At 44.9% G+C, this 15,749-nt stretch overlaps 2 protein-coding genes across 3 annotated transcripts in view; both read right to left on the bottom strand.

Annotated features, from left to right (window-relative positions):
• The window catches only part of LOC121594819 (LIM and SH3 domain protein Lasp), a 53,865-nt gene that overhangs the window by 34,731 nt on the left and 3,385 nt on the right, over window positions 1-15,749 (bottom strand). The window lies entirely within an intron of this gene.
• On the bottom strand, window positions 389-8,673 carry LOC121594820 (zonadhesin-like). Its single transcript, XM_041918521.1, has 2 exons — window positions 2,264-8,673; window positions 389-2,173 (listed from the first exon to the last, which is right to left on the bottom strand). The coding sequence occupies exons 1-2, from the start codon at window positions 2,361-2,363 to the stop codon at window positions 879-881; spliced, it is 1,395 nt and encodes a 464-aa protein (XP_041774455.1). The 5' UTR covers window positions 2,364-8,673; the 3' UTR covers window positions 389-878.

Here is a 15,749-nt window from a genome sequence, read left to right as displayed (position 1 = left end):
GAGAATGTAGGTGCGAGAAAGAGAAATGGTTAGTTTTCTTAGGTAAAACATCAAGAAGATATAGCTGCTGTAATAATGCTAAAACTGATGGAATATATTCTGATCCAGAAAGACTGATAGAGTTAACTCTTTGAATTGAATTAATTTAGTTAAGCATTGATCATTTGTTAATTCACTCTTTCAGGAGACTTACAGTGATCCCAGTGATTTGTGAGTTGTTTAAGTCTTGCTAAAGTTAACTTTCATTGAGTGATTTGACTCTTTACAAACAACATTTAACCCACTGACAGTACAATTGAATCGTTTGTGACCTGAGTAATTCTTTAGAGAGTTTAATCTTCATTCAAACTTAAACTCTGTACGACGTTTTACTCACCACAATGTTTCATGAGCTAAATCGCTTATTTGAGAATTTATGCGAGTTGACTCATCAAACCATAAATCAACTCTCTCACAGTTATATACATACACGGTATAAGCGAGGTAGATCTCCTTGAATGATTTAACTCTTTACGTTGACTAGCAACTCTCCCAACAACGAATCAAATCTTCAAATCAAGTTAAATAATTCTTTGATGCGTGCTATCTTGATGAGTGAACTCATCGACGACTAGCAACTCACTCGCAGTACTTTTTCACAACTCTTAGATAGTGAGTTAACTTGCAACTTCAACATATTCAAGCTGAAATAACTCAAGCAGAGCGTTTATTATCATCACTATTGCGTTATAACCTCACTATTGCGTTATAGCTCAGCAAAATAAAAGACCATCTCTCTCTGCAAGCAATATATTTACCAAATAAGGCACACCAACAATTTGTTACTTTCTACATTTTTCTCCAAAAAGAATAATAATTTATTATAAATAAAGTCTTCATCAATCCATCAAAAATGGGTAAGCATTGGCGTAGCTACCACCACCGCCGCCATAGGTCGGCTCGCTCGTGCTTGGACAGTGTTCCCGTGGAATACACCGGTTTTTGTGCATCACCAGCCCGTAATCACACACACAGGTCGGAGGTCCGGTATAACTTTCCGCACACCGCACCACACGACAGTCGGTTGTGCACGTGTCCACGCAGCACGGTTTAAAGGGACGCAAACTGGCGCCGGGCGGACAGGCCGGCGGGCACGTCCTATGTGGGTAATAGACGGAGCCGTAGGACGGAGCTGGAGTACTCGCGGGACACTTGCGAGGACTCTCGGTGTAATGGTGCACCTGACAGGGAGGAGCTGCCGTCGTCGGTGGGTGACACTTTCGCGGAACACTCTCGGGATAGTGGCACGGACGTGGTGGTGGTGCTTCCGTAGCTGGTGGGCACTTGCCGGGACACTCGGACGGCAGTATGCAGCGGCCCTTGTGCAGTACGTAGCCCTCGTTGCAGACACAAGTCGGTGGGCCTGTGCAGGCTGCGATGCAGAAGATCTTGCTACAGTCGTTGTCACACGTCGGCTGGCAGCAGGGCGTGCAGGGGCTGTACCGGGCGTTTGGACCGCACACCTTCACCGGCTCCTGTACCGGACACTCCTCCCGCTTGATACAGCGACCCTCGTGCCGCACGAAGCCACTGTCGCAGGTACACACCAGCGGACCCGTCGGAGGCTGAGCCGGACAGAGCACAGCGGCACAGTTGGTCGTGCACGTCTCCTCACAGCAGATCGGCGATGGCTGCTGTATCTCGTTCGGTGGACACACGTCGAACGGTGATACCGTGGTTGGGGGGTCCCTTTTCGGTGGACACGGTCGCACCGGCCGGTAGAGATAGTTGGAGCTTTGCGAAAGGTTCTGCGACTGAGACATCATGGAGTACGGGCTAGGATGTACGAATGGACGTGGTTGGGAGGAATAGTGTGCAGTCTGTTGGAAGTACGGTACAGGTTTGAACGACGATGGTACGACCTCTTCATTGCGGCTCACGCCGTAAAACGTACGGCCACAGGGTTTTGGAGTCATCTCCACTGGAGGACACTCTGTTGGAGGTTCCGTTGGTGGTGGGCACGGTGCCGGACATTCGCACTTCTCAATACAGCGACCCTGATGTCGGACGAAGCCTGGTTTGCAGACGCAGGTTTCCATTGGAACTCCGCTCGGCGTGGGCACACAGTCGTTGTCGCAGGTTGGTTCACAGACGGGTGGACACCATAGCAGTACCTCATTCGGTGGACAACATTCTGGACAAACATTTTGGAGAAAAATATTGGAGTTGTTAAGATCCCATATCACTTGTTGCTGAGAATAAGGTACACCGCTGTAGGACTTACTTGGACCGTAGGCATGGCGGGCTGATGCCAGACTGGCTAGACTACAGACCAGCACTAGCAGCAGGTGAAACGAACGCGACATCCAGACATTGGACTCCATTGTGACTGCAACTTCAACGAACTCTGACCACTAACCAGGGTCAACATTTCACTTTATATCAAAATCTCTGCATCCTTCGTGCATTTTGCGCAAAACTCACGAAAAACCTTACAACCACGATTATGTGATAACTCTCATGTTTGTATATACTCACTAAAAACATTTTCATTTCGGGGCGTGATAAGAGCCTGCAAAACATTGGGCGCGTACGCCACCGTAGCTGGTGCGTGCTAGATAACAGAAACTGCGCAAGGGAAGCGTTGTACACGATCAGTAACGGACCTGTCGTGGAATTCCCGCACAACACCCTTTGCGAGTGTAGTAAAACACTTTCGGACAGCGAGCAAGGAGGCATAGGTGTCTTCTTTTTGGCTTGTGCCACCGCTCCAGTAACAAAACAACGTCTCAAGCTTACGGACGCACCTCACCTAAAGGAAAGATTGCAAACGAATCCACCATTTTCGGTGGCTACAATTTTCATTATCAAACTCATCGCGACGAAAGTGGGTAACTTATGCGTTTTGTGTTTGCATGTGAAAAAGTGTCCAAATATTATGACATCCCGCGCGTCAGGTGAAAATGTCTGCATGAAGGGAGAAACACTGCACCAAACAAAAAGTACTGCATTTGCCAGAAGTTCCAAGGAAACTTCAAGTTCGAGTGCATTGCTCACCCTATCCAGTGACCTAGGAAGACCGGAGCAACGCCAACCTTTAGTGCTGGGTTATAAATTTTGACAGTGCATGTTTGTCCATCATTTGCCCCGGATGGTACCAGTGGAGTGTTGTTTCGTGAAGTTTTGTGAAGTTCTTTGCTCTGCTGCAGCTCCTCCACAAAAGTCCTTCAAACATTCAAGCATAGCGCCGCTTATTCGGCAATTTTAGTCAGTGCCAAGCGATACCCTCACGAAAAGGTTATCAATCATTGGGTTGAAGGGGGAGAAAAAGGAGCCACACGCAGAGCGCAAAACACACTATTGAACACAAATTTTGCAGAATACCTAGTTACGAGAGCGATAGGGAGGAACTAATGCCTGATTAACTGATTAGCGTGCTTGGCATAACAACACAAATATGTGCTGAGTAATTACACTCGTTAACTAGATTAGAAGTTCCGCGTGGCGTGGTTTTGTTTAATGTCTCAAATTTTAAAGCCTTCAATTTTGTTACGACTATAATAAAACCTTTAATCAGCAGTTTGTTTATCAATTCGATGGTCGAAACGGCTAGAACTTCTACAAAATTCACAGAAAAAAACGCTATTTGGTTACCGTGTAAGAGACATTGATCAAGATAATAAGAAGAGCATTGAAAGTATCCAATGTCCGCATGACACCATATCGATAAGAGTTCAAGCAACGAACATCCTGTGAACGTTTGAAATTGCATCACTCAAGATAGGAATCGGCACAATTTTTCAGAAAAAGAATCAGATTGAAAGAAATGAAGAGCCTAAGGTGCATTTTTGAAAAAGGAACTTTTATTCCCATAAGATTATTTAGCATTGTTAAACAAAAATGGCATCTTTAGTACACTTCTGGCTTTAGCTAATGAAAAACACCACCGGAAGAGTTATTTGCGAGAGCTATTATTACTAAGAAGTTAGTTTCACTAATCTTGCAAATTACAATGGAAGATTCATGAGTTTCTTTTCTCTACAAGCCTGTTTACTGCTTTTGCGAGAAATTTCATTCTATAACATTTTTGCACGTCATCTGTCCTCTCGAAATCCTCTTAAATGAAGATTTAATTGAAAAACTGTTGTCCTGCAAAAGTAGTCATCATAACTTTACTGTTTAAGAAGCAAGAACAATCGAGTTGCAAAATACTTATCACCCACCGGACTTTGTCGACCCCTGCCGGCCAAAGACATCGACTATAAAATAGGAAGACCTTCAAATTCTTCCGTTTGCCTCGATGAGCGGGTGTTTCGCTTCCTAATGGCTAATTCTAATTGCACGACTTCAACTCCTCGCCAAGAGGGCACGTACGCACGCACGATTACACGGAATCAGCTGACGGGTATCAGTACCCAACCCACCACAAGTCAAACCTCAATGTGTTCCGCCAACAACCGGATGAGAAATGTAGCGTCGCATTATTTGGACAGCCTATCATTATCTCTCCCCCCGTCATCGCTCAACAGCGCAAATGGACTAATACCCCAACCGAACAGAGCTTCGTCGACTACTACAACTACTACTACTACTGCTACTATTACTATCGCCTTCACCACCCCCTGGGTCCATTTACGCTCGGTAATTAATCGAAATGGAAAGTGAAACAGTGTCATGTACGCAACTAAACGCTTCCGATTCAGCAGCAGTGGCGTTGGTAGAGTTGATATGCACGTGATACCCCGCACGAAAGGAGATGGAGCGGCGGCGTTCGGTGTTGATGAGCCCTCATATCCGTTTACGTAACTGTGGGGCCACATTTGGACACATGCAGCACGCCGGACCGGACATGTTCAAGATAGGAAAGAGCTGTAGCTGAGTGTTTTATGGCGCAAGTAGTGTAACCGCCATCAACGCCACCAAAAAAAAAAGGCGAACGGACACCTTCTTCTCCGGGGTGTACAGGTACAAAGAAAAGAGTTACAAACTTGCTGCTACTTCCAACTGCGTCGTAGCGCAATTGTCAACGACACTGGTTACTTTTCCCCCAAAAATGGGAAAAGCTTTCTTCACTCCACAGCAGCGGCGCACAAGGAAGCAAGCGAGCTTTGAATGATGACATCCGACACTAGGCACGCGGTGGCAGCAAGCGACACGAATGGCGATGGCATTATTGCAGCTGAACTGAGCGCTGATGATGCCACGCACACACACACACACGCGGCTACTTTCTCCTTCACTCCTAACTCGGCGTCAAACTTTTTTGTGTGGTTTGGTTTGACTGGAAAAGCTGGAAAGCAGTCATGACGAATGGCCCGGGCGAAGGGAGCGATGGCATTAGAGGGAGATTGGTGCAGAAGAAAAGCCCACAGGCGACGATCATCGTCGATTGTCATTGGTGCATTTGTGGGGAGTCGTTTCGCTGCACACCATTAATTCACCATTTCCCGGTGAATGGAAAATGGCCCGGGGCGGCTTACGGGTACGGGATGATGGTTTCAAATGCTACCCCAAGCCTCCCCCCCCCTCCACATCTGTACTTAACAGGGGCGGAGGGTAGCTGCGACAAATTGCAGACATCATCGCCGTGGTGCACGATCTTGATCTCGCTTTGTATGCCTAGAAACGTACAAGCGACGAACCCGTGGCAGAAGGAGTCTAGTGTTTAGGCGTCAGCAAAAAAGGGAAAGTGATTCGGAGGTACGGAGAGCAAGCCCTTCGTCGCCGACAACCGAAAGCTCAACGTCAAGCAGGACCGAGGAAACGGAAAACTATTCAAACCCTTCTCAGGTGTAATAACCCCAATTCCGTTGGATAATTTCATCCCATCTCTTTTTAACACCTTCCAAATGCTGTTTAGGCCATGAAAACGGCAGCAGAAAAAAAACCATCGTCGTTTTGTCGATTAAAACATTCCTCGCCGGCTTTTGTGCCAGGGGAAAGGGTCACATTGCATATCCGGGTCGGTTGGAATGTTTTATTCCGGTTCCGTTCCGGGCGATCCGACCGAACAGCAGAAGCTATGTTAATGTCTGCACTATACGCCGCTGCTGCTGCTGGTGCTTGCCACAAGGGGTCAATGGTGAAAGTGTATTGTGCGCGGGTTTGATTACAAAGACGGAGACGGCACTGTGTGGTCAGCAGTGATCGTGATGTAACTTTCCCCTTTTGCCACTTGCGTGGCCACGGCAACGACATGCAAAAGTGGTGCCTCGATTGTACATTGCTTAAAGCTCAATAAACCATGTTCTGAGCGTGCATTTAACTCCCTCCAAAAGGGGAAGATTGCCTGAAAAAAAGAGACTTTTGAGTAGAAGGAGAAACCCATAATTTTTGGTCACTTTTTGGGCACATCCAACGGTGAATCAAAAGTCATGACCTTTTGCTGAAGGTTTTCAAAGTTAAATTATTTCCTCATTTTTAATATCTTCTTCGGTTTTGCTCTTACTGAAATGACCTTTTGCAGAAGCAGTGTCTTTTCAGCTGAATTGTTAATCACAGGAAGATACTTCGCTCAAAGCACTGCCAAATCTAAGCAAAATTCCTTTTTAATTGTGTGAACCTACAAGAAGAATGCCAGCAGTCCATTGTTTGTTTAGGTGGAATTTTTCAAACACATTCGCAAACCGTTCATCAAAACGGCAATCGAGCAATCAATTAGTGGAGTTTAACTTTGAAAAATGACAAATGTTTGTAGACTGTTACTTTTAAACACAATAAACTGCTTCAAAAAAATCGTGTCACTCTAGATGTATAATTAATTTCGTTATTTGTAAAAATGCGCCACCCAATTAATCGAGACCGAAAGCCGCTGGCCACAACAATAATGCGCAGCAAACCTTAACGAACTGTCGGACACAGTTTTGTCACACACACAACAACAAAAACCGTTTGTGACACAGCTAATGGAGTGTCTTTGTAGCGTCCCACCGCCATCCATCGGGGTGGCCAGTTCAAGTTCAAACACAGAGCGAGCGCGCGCGCCCGGTTTCCAATTGTAGTTGGACCATTTGTTGCTCTCTAACCACTCCGGGCAACCCGTCCCAACCCAAGTTGACACAATCGTTTCCCAGTGCACGGGTTCGGGTTGGCGAGTGGTTCCGGACGACCAATCAAGGGGAACAACATACACGTCGATCCACCCGCGTTCCCACACGGACGCGTTTTCGCTCTCAACCCCGGAACAACCACCAACCACGAGGGGAAGATACACACATTTATGCTCGATTGCACACCATCGTACACATCATCCCCTTTGGTGCATATGCTGTGCGGCTGTGTGTGCAAAGTCGCGATCGAACAGGTTCCCGTGGACGAGGATCGTTTGAAAACGATCTCGACGGTCCATGCAACCGAAAAACCGGTCGGTCGTCGTTACCCTCCCACCTATTGCTCGCAAGAGCCGATGAAACAAACCATTGCAAACTTCACGATCCGAGCGGAAAGCAGCTCGCAGCACGGTGTTTTCTTGGGCCCCCCGATCAAGATGCCCATAAAGAGTCGCAACCCATCGAAGGAAGGAGCGCGCTTGGCGGGGAGCGAAAGAGAGACCTCCTCTGCGGTGGTGGTCACAAGCGAGATTGTGACCTTGCCCCAGCCGCCCCCCAACCGGCCGGAAAGTGTGATCACGGGTTGGGGCCCGGGCGGCATGGCTACACGCGAACACTTCATGCGCAAAAGCACATCTTTTTCGGGTTGAGTTTTTGTTTGTTTGCCAACTGAGAACGCAGAGAAATAGAGAAGTGAACGGATTGCGGAGTAAACAAAATGGCCCATTTGATGATGGGGCGGAAAATGAGCAATGTAATTTAATAAAAATAATGTACAAATTTGTTTTTCAAATTGATTTATATTTTGGCGTGGTAATAAGCGCCTGAAGTTATGCAAACTCTAGTTATAAAAATTAAAATAATTTTGATTTATTTTTTTAACAGCTTTGCACATCGCAAATTTCTTTCTTAAGCACGCAAAATTGATTAAAAATAGAATCCTAATTTAAAAAATAAAATCACTCTTCCTAGTTGAGCTTTTTTCTTTTTTTTGCGAGTCTAAGATTCTTCACGCTGGAGTATGTAACCTTTCAGCAATACCAATATCGCAAGATGTTTTGCTTTAAAAGAACATCGTCTCCTCCTCCCCTCTAACCTCCTTATAAGTAAATACACTCCTGTGTGCAGCCAGCACAGGTCAGAGAGAGAGAGAGAGTGAGAGGGAAAGAAAAGGTTGTGTTCCACGCGTGACGCAACGCAGAAGGAGGAACATTCGATTGCGTAATTGCTGCAGCATTTAAGCCTCGGTGCTGCTATAGACGCAGCCGCGGTCGATTATGCACGTCGCTTGTTTAGATTACGCACCCCAAGGGGGAGGAACAAGGACGGCTGCGCGCGCTGTGTGCTTGCCACATGGAACTGGAACGGCCCCCAGGCAAAGCGTGTGGGTTTTTACAGTGCCAATTAAATTAATGCATATTATAAACAATCCTTTTGCGCTCCATTCGCGCCACAATATTAACCATTTGCGCAAAATTCGGTACAAGGTACACCCCACCCCCCCTTCGTTCGGTGGACCCTTCGGCCCCATTGTGTACTTTGCCACACATCCCATGATCTGCCGATGATTTGTATAATTATTTTCCCCCCGTTGCGTAAAGCGCCAATGCGCATCGGGAGCGCCCTCCACCAGAAGCGTGTGCACTACAGAAATGGGGGAGCGGCCACAGGACAACTTGCTGAGCAGCTTTCAGTTTCAGTGACGATCTGGTTGGGTTTCAACTTTTCCATTTCTGTACGACCCAGTCTGGTTGCGCGTGATCTCTCTCTCTCGCCTTTGGCTCGCTTTGGTCTGTGTCGGATGCGATTGCCAGCCACCCCTTTTTGTAGCTTTACTCCACACGCAGCGGTGGCCTTATTTTCACTCGCTCGCTTGCTCTTTGTATCCACATTGCCGGACTTATGGTTTTGAGCAATATTTATGTCTAATGTTTGTTCCACAGAAAAAAGGTAACCAATTTCATAATGGGTTTGCCCCAAATGACAGGAGAAAGCGCATCGATATCGATCGCATCCGGAGCTGGCGCTGACAAATGCAAATCAAACGATCGTCGGTCGTCTTTAATCAACTGCAAAGCACTCACTCACATATACAATTTTAGGCGAAAGCGAAAGCATCAAAAGCAAAATGCGGAAGTCCAACTTCCAAAATACGCTCCCCACGACGATCGCGGCGTTAATGAATTCGAACACCAGGTTTATCAGGCACCAGCCCCAGTATCTCCTCCACTTTCCTCACTCCCTAGTTATCGATCGAGTGTGACACTGGAATGTTAAATATTCACCGATAAAAATTCCAAAACGAAACCCCCTCATCATCATCATCATCGGCGTCGTCACCAGACATTGACATAAGACTCCATCAGCCATGGGTTACATTGTCACGTTCGGTCGTGCGCATATGTGGCGCGACATTGGCCACAGTCACAATAGCTTTTGAACGAAATCGAAAAAAAAAAACAATCAACCACGGCTTACAACATCAACAACAACAACAAAATTGAACCACTCGATCTTGCGCACCAAGGAGAACGGGTTTTTACAGACTACTTATGGGTCAGATTTGTGGGCTGTTCGATTAATCGAGCGAAGCGAACAAATAAAAAAAACGTATGGGGAAAGAAACATCAAAGTGACACGCAGAAAACTGGACTGGGATGAATAGATTATGTGAATAAATTATTCAAAAATTAGCACCGTTGTTGGTTTTCCGTCCGAGATGGTTAGATTAGTTTAGCGGCAAATGGCGAGTGGCGATAGCGCCACTCACTGCCTTGTAGCGAGATCATGCCAAGTTTGGTAGCATGGGCTAGTTGCTATCATTTACTAGAAGATATCAAATTTGATTGTTGGTCTATGGTTGTTTGCTGATAAACAATTTAACAACAATAGTTTACTCCATAGGATCAAGGTAAAAAAATATATGTCTTGAACTAGAAATATGATATTTCTTCACTAGAAGAGCTCACAAGCAAGGTAAGCAAAGACGGACACTGCAGGTAAGCTAGACACTTCTCATAAATACATGATAAATGTAATTATCGAATAATTCAACAAGGCAGCCTCCCAACGGAAAGTATAACAACCCATCTGACAAAATTGTTGACATGATATCTACCAAATTCGTAAAATTTTGGACCTAATTTGACTACTACGGATCTTAAGCACCGCAACTTGCATTATTCAACCGACAACGGGCAAGTTGTAGGTGGGATTGGGCAAATTCAATATTTTGGAGATCATACATCTTTAACGATTCATGAATCCTAAGAAATATATTAATTTTAATAAAGTTGTGAATCTTATAGATTCATGTATCTTAAGAGATTCATGAATCTTCGGAGATTCATGAATATTTAGAGAATTATGAATCGTTGAAGATTCATAACATTTGGAGATTCAAGAATCTTTAGAAATTCATGAATCTTTGAAGATTCGGTAATCTTTACAGATTCATAAATCTTTGAAGATTCGTGATTCTTTACAGATTCATGAATCTTTGAAGATTCGTGATTCTTTACAGATTCATGAATCTTTGAAGATTCGTGATCTTTGAAGATTCGACTCGAGACTCCAATCACTCATCACTGAAGAATCATATGAATGAATCTCAACGAAATATTCATGAACCCCAACAATATTCTGTGGTAAGGAAAGATGTGACACCGGGCAACGAAATTTGTAGATTTATTCTTTCTTTAATTTACTTCTTTTAACAACTTGGTGATGAACAGATGACATCAAATACTTTAAGTAAGGGTCTAAATCGAAATATATAAACTATCCAGCAACTGTAGAAAGCCTCTTGCCCCGACTTGGACAAATTTAATCAATAAAAAGAAAGAGTCATTGATACATGACATCGGTCAGGAATAGATGAGATTCTATGAGATTTCAATGATCAAAAAGTTGAATTTGGACTTGAATAGTACATCAAATATGCTGGAGTCGAGGACTTTCGCCGTGGAGTAAATTCTAAAATGTTCTTCTATAAGCTTGAATAACGTCAGCTGTTAGTGCTCGATATTTTACAAATGCCTTAGATTCTGCATTTTCCGAGGTATTAGAAATGGCGCATACAACTCCTATATTCACGGCTGAATGAACATGTCGTTTCAAAAATGCCGTATCAAATGCATGTAATCGTCAAATATACGTTTTATGGAAAAACATGAAAACTGATTAAAATTTCAATTTTTGACAAGTATTTTCTGCTTAAACATGAGTGTAAGATAAAGTATGCACATTTTCATGGTCGCTGTATTTAGATACCACTAGATTTTTAACATTTTCCTAGACTGTCTTTACGTACCTTTGCCTAATAATCTTTATCAACGGTTTTTTTGAATAAAAATATGCAAAACTAAATGATCAATTCATTTCTTTCCCCGCCTGCTGCATCCGTCTATCAATATCAGAGATCATCATCGTGTGTTGCCCTTCCCTGCAAATTAACGTCCAATATCACTTTAAGACCATGAAATTGATTTCGAATGTATCGATTGTTAACGACACAAAAAATGGTAAACCATTACACGTTGTCCGTCCCGAAACCATGATGGGAGAGGAGCGAACCGAAACCGGAACCGAACAATTAGTCCCGGTGGTGGCGTTCTGGCCCTTGCACAAAACCCCCTTCTGTCAGGGGTGCGATCGACCACCCCTGTGCCAGTTGCGGGAACAAAGTACAGCTGCAACAAATGTGCAACACACCACCGTACACTTCGCCCCCTTTTTTCCCCCGATGTATCGAATAGGCTTCGAATAGTTCGATCAAATTTAGAGCAAAACATCCCTTTCTTTTTTGCAGGGGAAAGAGTGCGGGAGAGGGATGCAATACCTCATGGTTCGGACACGACAGATAGCCGAAGCCACGATGGGGTTGCTTACAGCTGGCCCGCGGCTGCCATTGCTGCTATCGTTTTAGCGACGGCGATGGTTGTTAGCAGCCAGGGCACGCAGCAAAACACGCGCGACACTTGGGCCGGATCAGGCGTGCTTGGAATGTCTAATCAAAACCGAGGGGTAAGAGGGTGAGACTGCTGAGGGTGCTCCGCAACATCATCCAACTGACGTCGCTTGACGCAAACGTTTGAATCACGTTCACGATTGATCTCGCGCGGTAGTAGCAAAACGTGTTCGTCGACTCCAGACAGCTTCGGCCAGCGTACTACGGAATCCATAAAGCTCGTCGTCGCGTCCCACAAACACGCAAGCAGCTTTCAGCTATTCATTCTCAAGGTGAACACGGTGACGAACAAGGGTGGTCAATTGGGCGCCGGAGTTAAACAACAACAAAAAAGTAAGAAAACGCAACACAATCCTCCAGTCATCACAACGAGCTACAAATAGCAAAAAAAAAAAAAACGGAGGGTGTAATAATTTGTAAAAAAAAACACATTAATTTGTTTTTACAAGCACCAAATCGATCGGTGATCTAATACACCTCCAATAGCCTAGAACACTGGACAATGCTCCAGAGCAAGAGATGACGTGAGCTCTCTAGCCGCACAAACACTTTGCGCAGCCGCTTACGTCATGCTGTTTTTTTTTTTGTTTGCGTCCGGGCGTGCAAACGCATTAGCAATGTCAAACTGTACGCGAAGAAACAGATGTGCTCCACGAAAACGATCAACTGGAATGTTTGAGATCACCGGTACGTGTACGTGTACGTGTGTCAGCTGCAGTGCAATTATTTGCGCATTCACTTAGGAACTGAGAGCAAGAGAGCACACCGCGATGATGATTCGCGGGTTGTTGAATCTCGGCGATCTCGCGTCCAAATGTGCCGGTAGATGCGGTCGCTCCAGACCACGACACCACACCTTTTATGGTTACACCAAAATCGATCTGCTCGTCAGAATTCACGCATCCAGCAACATCTGGTACGAACACCAATTACCAAAACCGTACGCACAGTAACTGTTGTGTGGTGAGTGAGTCCACGCGTGATGAGGGACGCAAACAGGCGCTGGTGTATGGATAGGACAATTGATGAAAATTGCTCATCTCCCACTCAGCTCAACCGACAGACAGGGGGGAGAGGTTATAGTTGCTGATTGTGCTTTATTGGGCCTGAACAATGGCGCTCCCTCGTCTGAGGGTAGCGGTTGGATGAGTTCTGTATGCTGCTAGAAGGGGGTGGTTGTTACAGTTGGTCATGCACAACCAAATTTGCACACAACTACACACAAACATAGAGAGAGTGAGAGAGATACGCTTAAGTTCTTGGAATGCCGCTAAGCTGATGCACATAAAAGGAAGTACTTGATTTGAGGGCAATAAATTTGCCAAATTTGACGCTCCTTGGGGAACAAACTTGGGATCCAAGCGCAGAATTTTAGTTAGATGCCTGTCTTTGCCCTATTGTACACAAAGGAATAATCAACGCACTCGATATGATTGGCCAATGAAAATGATTGGTGTGTGAGTCAACTTCAAATCAATTTGTAGAGTTAATTCTGGCACAGCATGCCATCCGGTACATGTGTCCCAGGGGAGGGAGGGGAGGGCTTTTCAATAGAAACCTGTAGCAAAAATTATGATTCAAACCTCCCGCTTCGGTCAGCAAAGAGCGAAGAGCTAATTTAATTTCCCCTTAACGCTGCATTTAGATTTATTCTGTATCCACATCACCACCAACGCCCACCCGGCGGGGGGGATTGGGCGTCATCCTGGATGAATCGAGGCCTTTCAAAAGACGCCACACACACACACACACACAGCTATGCGTGTGCAGGCAGCTCCGTGCACTGTTTGTGCACTCCGCTGCATGCATTTCCGGCACCATCACGACACGCTGCAGTTTGCAGTTCGTCTGCCTACAACGGTAACGGTTTGCAGTGCATTAGGTCGACGCGTCTGCTGCCTATAAATAATGCGAATGCTTTTCTTCCCGGAGCGCTAGAATGAGACACACACTGTTTGTGTTCTGTTTTTTAAGAAGCAAAAGATAGTCATGATCTTTGCCCCTTGGAACAGGGAAGACCAGAGATCTACACGCGATCAACTGTTGTGGCCACAGACAAGGAGAGGAATGGCTCCGTGAGGGCTAAAAGGTGGCATTTGAAAAGCAAACCCATTTCCTGGCCGCCACCGTGCACGAGCCTCGCGTCCAGAAAATTAGGAAGATTCTTTGCATCACAGCTCTAAAGACATCCATTCTGCGAAGAGGAGCACATTATTTGTTTTTTTTTTATTCCACCCAGCTTAAGCTGCTAAAAGCTTGTATAAACACGATCTGGGAATGATCTCACTTCCCCAAAATCGACACGTTTTTGCCCAAACACTCGCCGGATTAGATGGTATCGTTTTGTGTGTGTGTGTTTCTTTTTTTTTTGTGCAAACTACTTATCATCTAATAAATGAGGCTTGGTTTGAAAACGATGAAAATAGCGCTCAGCAGTAACAATCGACCACATGGACCGCTGGTCAAGCAGAGTTCTCCTGCTTCGTCTAAAAGTAGAAGCGATTCGCACGCTCACACACACAGATCAATCGATCCACCGCATATGGGATGGTGTTGTGTTAACCGGGATAAACCAGCTGCTTTAAGTACAGCTAGGGAAAGCGGGGCATAATGGAGAACCCTAATTTAAGCATTTTTTCACAGCAACTATAAATTCCAAGCCCCAAAATAAATTCATTGGAGCGTACTATGAACACCATGTTAATTTTATAGCCCTTAATAGAAACAATAACAAAAAATACAAAATAAGATTGAGTAGCCTATTGATGTGTCCCGTTTTGTTTACATATGTCCATATAGGATACAGGTCGATGCATAGCTTTTTTTGCACTAATACAAAGTACTTGGATTTGTTCAAATGTGTTTTCCTAGTAAAAATTCGTAACAATCACAGTGGTTTCACTCAATATTAACTGTTTTCGATGCGCCAGATTCTTCAGAATATCAATGGTTTTTGGATGTTTTTTTTTCGTTGCATGGCACTCATTAATAATTATTACACTTGAAAGATCACCAAACCATATCGTTTTAAAGATGTTTTAGGAAAAAAGCTAAACTAATCAATGAGACACTGGACGAGGCCGAACTGTAAAAACGCGGATTCTACTACTTACTATTATTTGTAAATTCCCAAGACATGCATCGACCTGTACCCTATATGAACTTTGATTTTGCTCCAGAGCTAGGCTCATTTTGCTGCGCGTGTCAAAATAGCAACACGTGAAACAGCAACTTTTTTTACACGTTTTTCATATGTTTACATTATTTTCAGGTTACGTGGCAATTTTCCATATACGTGGCAATCCATAGATAAATAGTGAGGGCATAAAATAATGTAAGAATAATTGTGTTCGGTGGAATATTTGTTAAACTGCTTAACAGTGCCATTTTACCCCGCCTTACCCTACTGCACTATGTTGTGCAAGAAACGTGGAAAACAGAAACAAAGGAAACGAAACTGTGTATGTGTGTGCGTGTGTGTGTGTGTTTCGCTTTCGCCATTTCGGGTGCCCGCTGATTTATTTTCTTCGCTTCCCCCGCGGGAACGGTTCTTCTCCTCCGCCATGTGACCATGACCGTCGCCCGATCGTTCCGTTTGGATGCATTCGATGAATGGGGCGAAGCGAAATGTTGCCTTCTTTTGGTGCATGGGGGGCATAAGGTAAGATCGGCCAGTAGAAGCAGGTCTGTGGCAGCTTGTTGTGGCACCAAGGGGGGTGGGGAGCGATCCAGATCCGGCGAGCGCGCACCTT

Source organism: Anopheles merus, chromosome 2L (genome assembly GCF_017562075.2).
Source record: "Anopheles merus strain MAF chromosome 2L, AmerM5.1, whole genome shotgun sequence".
NCBI lineage: Eukaryota > Metazoa > Arthropoda > Insecta > Diptera > Culicidae > Anopheles > Anopheles merus.
Note: the sequence above shows the minus strand (reverse complement) of the source record. Positions and strands in the feature narration are given on the sequence as shown.